This window comes from Anarrhichthys ocellatus, unplaced genomic scaffold, assembly GCF_004355925.1.
Source record: "Anarrhichthys ocellatus isolate YVR2014 unplaced genomic scaffold, GSC_Weel_1.0 scaffold4, whole genome shotgun sequence".
Taxonomy (NCBI): domain Eukaryota; kingdom Metazoa; phylum Chordata; class Actinopteri; order Perciformes; family Anarhichadidae; genus Anarrhichthys; species Anarrhichthys ocellatus.
The window spans coordinates 8,949,992-8,958,708 of NW_022280034.1; the positions used below are offsets into that span (position 1 = coordinate 8,949,992).

The 8,717-nt window shown below is 42.0% G+C and overlaps 1 protein-coding gene across 1 annotated transcript in view; it reads right to left on the minus strand.

Moving 5' to 3' along the window:
• Nucleotides 1-1,941: 1,941 nt before the first annotated feature.
• LOC116381554 (G protein-activated inward rectifier potassium channel 1-like) overlaps nt 1,942-8,717 on the minus strand; it is a 39,423-nt gene continuing 32,647 nt past the window's right edge. Inside the window, exon 2 of the mRNA XM_031843803.1 lies at nt 1,942-2,001. Coding sequence (XP_031699663.1) covers nt 1,993-2,001 — 9 coding nt within the window. The 3' untranslated portion in view covers nt 1,942-1,992. The remainder of the gene's footprint in view (nt 2,002-8,717) is intronic.

Genomic DNA, 8,717 nt, shown 5'->3' on the forward strand with positions numbered 1-8,717 from the left:
TGACAAAATAACCTCAACTCAAAGGTCCATGTACATGCTTACAACTGCAACTCATCTCCATAACCGTGTCCCAAATCTAATACTACGTGCTACTTCTACACAGTATGTACTACATAAATACTAATTGTCATAGTTCTAGCAATTAGTTTACTGACATTTCAACATACCTCGTAATTTTATGCTAACATGAAATGGCGCAAAGTTTTAATTTCAATCAAACTGCAACTTTTGAAAAATGTTTTTCCGAAGATTTAATAGTTTTTGTTTTCCATAAAACACGACCACCCGCAATTCATTTTCTCCTCCATTTCCTTAGTGTATTGCATTGTGGGAGAATAGTATGCATCAACAGCAGATACAGTATATTTATACTGTATATCTGACTCTTTTCTAACACACTACACACTCCAAACCTGCTTAACATAGGTACTGTATGTAATATGGATTTTGGAAATGGCACATCAGTGCTGGCTCAGGTGTCCTGTGGTCACATAATAACAAATATCTCTGACAAAGACTGTGAGAAGCGGTTGACAGCTCTGACAAAGCTAGTACGTGGACCTTTGAGTTGGGTTTATTTTTTTCACTCATGCTGTTTTCAACTCAGCACTCTTCCATGTGTATCTTCCAGCTGACTGAAAACTGACTGCAACTCATCCCCAAAGGAGATGGAGGATTTCCCAAAACGTTCAGGCCGTCCTTGTGAGGTGAGTGCAGACTAGTTCTTCAACATGACCGATATTCTTACAGATGTAGGTGCAGCTTTTAGTGTTAGGAGTTATTTCATTTATTCTTAAACGCAACAGGTGACAACTTCAAGAAGTCAGACAGTGACTGTGAGTCTGTGTGTGTGTGTGTGTGTGTGTGTGTGTGTGTGTGTGTGTGTGTGTGATCATGGTAAAATATGTCTGGAGACACCTACTGTAGCAGGAACTACCACAGAGGTGGTTTTGAGTTCTTGTGGACAGATTTTGTCGCCACGATAGCATATTAATCGTGCTAGAAGGAGTTACAAAACTTTACAGGTGTGTAGTTGAGATGGAAATGAAGGACGAGTTTGATGATGGGTGTGCTCCGCCTCTGAGCAGAAGTAAGGCAGTAGGAAGAGGGGAAGGAGCCATTGGCTGATTTGGGTGTGATCCCATCGCAAAGATGGTCTCTAGTTACAACTATAGTGGACAAATATGTAAATAGAAGTATTTTACAGCAGACATTTTGACTTGTCGCAGTAGGAAAAGCAACGCTGTCACTAATGACATTAACTATGGCTCATGGCAATACAATACAATACAATACAACACAATACCAGGACCTTGAAACCGAGGCAGCTAAATAGAATTCAGCCATCATTAATTGTATTATGTGCACCTGTGCTGTTCCTACTGTGACATGTCAAAATATCTTCTGTTAAAAAGGACAAATAATAAAAAAAAAACTTTCAAAGTGTTGTTTTTTGCCTTTATTAGAATCTTAAAGAGTCTTTTGTAAGGTGATGTTGTAGTGAGAAAATGAGATCAAACAAGCAAGCACTTGCATGGCACACATGTTTTGGATTAGGAAAGCGGCTCCCACTGAGCCCACTGCTGAAGTGACCATTTATATTGTCTGATGCGTAATGTCAGCGGGGTGTTTCCAGGCAGCAGATGGTGACAGTTTGTCCACTTAACGTCAGCGCAACACATTCGAACACACACATGCGCACTTACACACCCCGACCGCAATCAACAAACAAACAAACCAGAACTAACAAATTCATAACCTTCCCATCTGACACCACCCTCTGACAAAAGCAGGTACTGTACACCGCATGCATGCATAAACACACACACACACACATACACATCTCACAGTGACAAAAAGCCTGCCTGTATCGACCATGACATCAGTCCTGCTTCCTGCGGATGAGAGAGGAACTACGGATGACAGATTGATTGAAAGATCTTCCTCCCTCACGCATCCATCACTTCAGCCTGTTTATCATCTTCTTGCTGTTCAATCCATCTGGAAAGAGAGAGAGATCCATTTACACCAGCCCTGACCATCAAGTCGCCCAGAGGGGTTTTAGACAAAACATTGCACTGGCATAACTACTGTCACAAGCGGACAAGAGGACCACATCTAGTTTGGTTTTAATTAATACAACGTAACATGTACTTGACCTCGTCTTTCTGAATACCCAGGTGGCAGTTAAGCTGCTTGATAAACTAATGTGTGAACGTGAGTGTGATTGGTTGTCTGTCTCTATGTGTCAGTCCTGTGATAGCCCGGGGACATGTCCATGGTGTACCTTCGCTCCAATCCCACCTGCAACCCTGAATAGGATAAGAGGTAACAGTTAAAGGATGGATGGTTGGACTTAAATCCTTGACTGTTTTTGTACTTCATTTGACTTGAGTGTTTGCATTTAATATACCTTTATACTTCTAGTCCACTACATTTCAGAGGGAAATATTGTACTTTTAACGTCACTACATTTATTTGACAATATTAGTTACTTGTTAGGCTACATTGCAGATTTAGATTCTTAACAGAAGCGCCTGGATGTCTGCAGACTGAGCTGAACATTTTTGGATGTAGATGGCACTTATCCAGAGAAACTCACGTTGAGCACAACAGCAAAATAAACGGAGACCTCAAGTTCACAGACACAGAAAACCGTTAGAAAGAAATGCCCGGGCCACAGCTGCAGAGCACTCTGACGGCAGATGTAAATGCATGTGCCTTCATCCTTGGGGATAAAGACAAAGGACTGTGTCAGTCATGAAAAAGCCTTAAAAAAGGAAAGTTCAGTTAGAGCTTCGAGCAAAATAGGTATAAAGCAAAAAATACTGCACAAAAGTTTTAAACATTGCCATACACTGATTGCTAAGAAATCCACGTCAATGTGGCCTCCGAAAGAAAATCTAACTTTTTATAGACGGAGCTGCCAAAAAGTCTTTTATGCTTTTGGAAAAAAAACATTTAAAAAAAAGAAAGAAACATGACTCATTTCTAAAGGCAGACATTTTCAAAAAACATTAAATGTAGAAGTCAACGTTTGGTTTACAGTATTAAAGTAGAGAGAGAACAGATGAGACAGAAGATTTTAAAAGAGTGAATAGAGTCAATTCTTTTCAGAGATGAGTTTTTGTATCGTCAGGCTTTTCATATTCTCTCATATATACAATCACAACATGCTGGTATCTTCCAACTGCTGGGACCTCAGGTGCTTTTCCCCAAGTCAAAACAATCATCGCCCACCATTGGTAATGTTTTTATATTGAGCTTATTTAATAATGAGTCAGGCAGAACATAAGACGTCTAATGTTGTGGGTCTTTCAGACAACACAGTCATAGATAACGTCTCTGTGCTTTGAAACCTGCTTTTTTGCTCCATGCGTATTGGAGATTTTAGCAGGAGGAGAAGGCTTTTGTACTTATATCATTTTATAATTTCAGTATGATGATGAGACACAGCTAACCTTGTTCTGGCTGTACTTACTGTATTACAGCCAGTGAGCTTGTTTTGTGCTTGCCGTCTAATCCTCGCTAAGCCCATCGGGTTCTTTGGCACCAGCTAAATAGGGTTGTCCACTGTTTGATACGGACTGACCTTCTCTGTAGCAAGGGAAACAGAATCAGGTCTGCGAGGGCTCGGTCTCTGTCCTGCCATTGTTATACTGCTTTCTTCTTCACCTCCAATCTCCATACAATACCTCCTCTCCTGCCTCTTATATAAACTGATTTGCTCCAAAATTGCACTTCCACCATTGTCTGACTGACCAACTGAGTAGGAAGTAGTAAATGTCTCCAAATGACTAAATTGTGGCAATTTTAAATGGAAGTTCTTAGTGCTTCAGCATTTACTTGCCCTTCCCCTACTGCCAATTTTGTCTCTTTTATCTCAATTCTTTCAGCCTCAAATGATTCCTTCTTCACTGTGGAAGTAGTGGATTATTTATCAAACGTCTGCAAGAAATGTTGCAATTTATTCTTTTAATGATTTGTTTGTAAATGACAAAAAAAAAGAAGGGGTTAAAGTGCAATTCACTTTACATATTATGTTGTAAACAGCAGCATTTTACTTGGCGAAAAAAACAACCAATAGTTCTCTTCATGTTGAATTACTGATGTATTTTATTAGGGTTGTGATTTTGCTCAAGGTGCGGTTTCACACATGCGCACCGGTGTTTAGATGTGTTTTTGGTCACATGTGTGGTTTAGGGTGTTGATAGGTGATTCTTTGTTTTTTAACCTTTGGACAGTGCCAAGGTAGCGGTTTCCACCTGTTTCCAGTTTTTGTGACATCAATTGATTAACTTTCTGCAAGAAAACTTATTTGTGTATTTCCCAAAATGTTGAACTACTCCTTTGAGTTCACTATTGTAAGTATCACAATATTTGTGATAAATATTTTACTCTATATTCATTACAATCTTTTGCCCATATCTATTTATTTGTACAGACATTTTGTCTGCCGCACATCTCATTTGAATTGAAACCCCTTCAAATCAAATTCCTCTGAAGCTCTCTAAAAACCATTCTGCAGCTGAGGGTTTTTTGAGGGGCCTAGATCTCATCAAGGTCAGTGGCACACAGTAACATGGAGTGTGGGAAGAGGGTACTGAGTGTAGTAAAGCTGGGGATACGGCCTTCAGTCATCTCCTACGCTGTGATATATTTCCCTAGATCAGGTATTTACCCCAGAGTATCTGGCCAGCTTCTTTTTTTATGCCTCTGCACCAGCAATAGCTGTGGCTGGGAGCATTATGTTTTCGGGTGGTGCATCCGTCCTGTCCAATGCTCGTGAACGAGATATCTCAGGAACGTCTGGAGGAAATGTATTTAGATGTGCCACTAAAGTCCTCTTGACCTTAAGAAGAAACTGATTGGATTTGTTGTGGTTAAAGATCAAAGGTAAAGGTCTCTGTGAGCTAACGTCTGTCCCGTTCTTGTGAAAGCGATATCTCAGGAACGCCTCACTTCAAATTTGGCGCAAACTTTCCCGTGCACTCAGTGAACTGAGTCGAATTTGTTGGTCAAAGGTCACTGTGACCCCCGCAAAACACGTTTTTGGTCGTGACTCAAGAATTAATTTGCTAATTATGACAATTTCAAGCCAATAGGATGAAATGCTGAAGTGATGACATTTTAGACAGACATGGATGTAAACCACTACATGACTGCAAGGCAGTATTTCTAGTTTATCCCTTCTAAGGCAATCTTCAAAATAATATATCTCTACAGTCAGCTATGTGCGCCTCATGTTTTATACAAACTCATTCTCCTACGCAGATGCTGTGAAATTGCTTTTATAGGTGTGTTTACCTTTGCCTGTAATGCTTCCTGCACACACACACACACACACACACACACACACACACACACACATTAACATACATATATATTTTTCAATCAGTATCTTTGCAGATGGCTTTCAGTGTCACTTCAGGTGTTTTGCAGTGCAGCAGGTCTCATTTTCAAAACAGCTTTTTACTTTTTTCTCCGTCATTTTCCCTCCGTTGTCTCTCTCCCCCTCCATTTATTCCCTCCGTGTCTATCTTTTCTTCCATTCTCCCTCTCCCTCCCTCCTCTCCATACTGCTCCTCTTCTCATCTCTTTTAAATCTGCAACAATCAGCAGCATCGGAAAGGCTATTTTACAGATGTTTGCCAACGCCGACATCAGATGGTAACTCTAATTCTCTCAAATGATTTCCCTCAACAGGCTTTTCTTATTTGTGAAACGCATTTTGCAGCGTCACAGACCATAAACGTGAAAAGTATTGCAATTTAATTGGAGGCATCTTTTGCACGCTGGATAACAGCAAAGCAGCGCTGTGAAAAATGATGGTGACTGTGTAATTGTGATGAATGTTGTGTGTCAGTGTGACTATTACTGATTAGCCTTTGTGCAAACTGACCAGCTAACCCTCCTCAATGGGAGGAAGTAATGCACTCAAGCAGCTGACTCAATTCCCCAGCATGTGTCAGCACGCACACGTAGCAGCATGCACTGTCACAAGGGATTTATATATATATGACATATATATAATGATCACTGTGCAGCCCCACATCGCGTAGGCACTCTTTTTGCTGTTTCCCCTGCGATTAACATGTACAGAGACAAGAAAAAAATGAAACCCTTCATCTTCACATGTCTGCAGAGTGGAGAGACGGTTCAGCGTTTTCCTGGCCACAGACAACCCAAAGTTTAATTTCACGACATCAAAGGGCGTCTCTTCCTCTCAGTCCCAAACCGTCTATTTATTTCTTCCGCTGAACTCCAATTCTCTTCAGGAGCGCAATTTTCTGCGAGCAGCACGACGCCTTGTCTTTCATGTCTGAGCTAATGTTGTTTGTAAACCCAATATGTGTGTTTAAGTACAAAATGTGACCGTGAAATGTCCAGAAGGTGATTTAGATTTTTCATTATTCGCTTTCTTCTTAATATCTACAAATGTTCAGGGAGATTTGTTTTGGCCGGATCCTCTGTTGTTTTATTTTTCAGAGTGATGTACTAAATCTGATGCAACATCAGCAATTTTCTCTGTGCTGCTCCCTATAGCTGCAATTTCTTCTCACCTCGGTACAGTCCATTATCAGCATTTGCTATCAAGAGAGTTTATTACGGCAGAACAAATCCCCATGATCTCTCCATTTCCACCCGCTAGCACGTGTTACCCTTAATAGCACCTGTGCGCTTTGACATGCTTGTAAAATAATTTCTATCTTGACCCCTACTGACAAGGGGTTATGAGCAAAACCATTTTCCTGCTGTGTTACAGCCTCCCCGATGATTTGCGCTCCTGCTGGCTGGGTGCATTTGCTGTGTTCCCCCAATCCGTCTCAGCGTGACCCCGAGGTCATCTTCTAATGCAACGGCAGCGTTTTCATCCACATAAAGAAGCCCAATAGGTGTGTTTGTTGTGCTCAGTTAGGGTTACTTTGATGGATGGGCTGCAGGGCTTTGAAACAAGATGTCAGTCCTGTAAACCAGCGTTGTGCAATTCATCACCAGTACTTGCATGTGAACATATATACACGCATGCATTTGAATTCAGAGATTAATTAAGTAAAAATAGTCTCTCTTTAGCAATTTATTTATTATTCCTGTGGTGCTCTGTAGCCAAAAGTGCCCTTATCATACACATCGCATAACTCTTAAACTAAACTTTACAATTAGCAAAGGTCCACCTTTTGAGCTGAACCTTGAAATTGTTGAATTGAAATGTCAATTTCTTTCATAAAACCTTGATTTGCAAGATATTGAATGGGGCATTGAAAGGTGTTCTTAAATGGGAACTATGATGTTCCAGTTGCTGTACAGAAATGTGAAAGTGCTTATAAGCGCATGCCATCCATTCATAACGCCATACAAGACAGTCAACATCAAATTAGGAGCAAGCTTTTCTGCACAAGCCACATATTTTATGCACATTTTGCTGACCTAAGATCATTTCATTTGAATTACCGGTGGCGCTCGGAACACTCATGGCTTTGTCGAGCGATTGCCCCACAAAACCTCTGCCGCCAATCTCGATTGGCGCACACTTTGCCCTCCAGCCCTGCTGGCAGTAGTCAGTGATCAGCTCTTCGTGCTTTGGCTTCTTCCCCAAGTGGACCTCCTCCAGACGGTCCTCCCACGGCACCGTCAGTTCCAACATGCCGATGGTTTTAGTCGCCTCTGAGACCAGGAGGATGTCTGGCTTCAGGGTGGTCGTGACGATGTGCAGATCTGTCTGTTTGACCTTTCGTTACATGACCCCGTTCAGGCCCCCTGCTGCGACCGTTCTGCTGGACCTCCCCTCCTCCACTGCTAGCTTCACTTGCTCTTGGAGCAGCCTGCGCCCCTCTTTCCCCTTTGCCTTGTCTACTGGGGACCACTCTGTCCAGGAAATCTGCAGTAGACCAAATGCGCCTTAAAGGGAGATTTAATCATTTACACAACAGCAGTGTCTCTCTCTTTAACTAATACTCATATTTTCCATCTGTGTAAACTGAGCCGATCCATTAAATGTCACCTGCTCATGCATAAAATGCGGTCACGCTGGATTTTACTGACAGCTCTCATGGACACCTCATCCTCTGTGGTTAGCCACTGATCCAGCCATGGGAGGTTCAGTCCTCCCACAGCACACGTAACACACACACACACACACACACATACACACTACGAAATACACGAAACACACTTCACTGAACACTTCACCTCCTGTGTGATTCTCCACTGAGGCTTCTTCTATCCTCTCCATGCTGAGATGCACACAAACACACACGGGCAGGGAAAAATACATTGATACAACTGTACACATACTGTACCCACAACACGTACACGCACACAGAACATACATTTACTGCTAAATAGAGAAAGGCTCCCACATTCAGACACATACTATATACTGTTTAAAAAAATGCATGCACGTTTGCTCTACAGTAGCTCCGTAGGTTCCAGGTGATGGGGAAGAGGGTGGGGGGGGGTGCTATAGAGGGTGCTATAGAGGTTAAAGAAATACACCACGTTTTAAAAGCATTGGTCCATTTCTTCAGCTTACTGAGAGAGGGAAGACAGAGACATGCAGTCATGCATGTGTCCCCTGGTAGCTAAACGGATGTTTTTCGGCATGCTAGCAGCTCTGGGGATGCCTATGTTGGTCGGTCGGTCGGTCGATCACTACTATTTCAAATAGACTTTCCGATAGAAGGCTGTTCTCGGGGGGGGGGGGGGGGGGGGGGGGG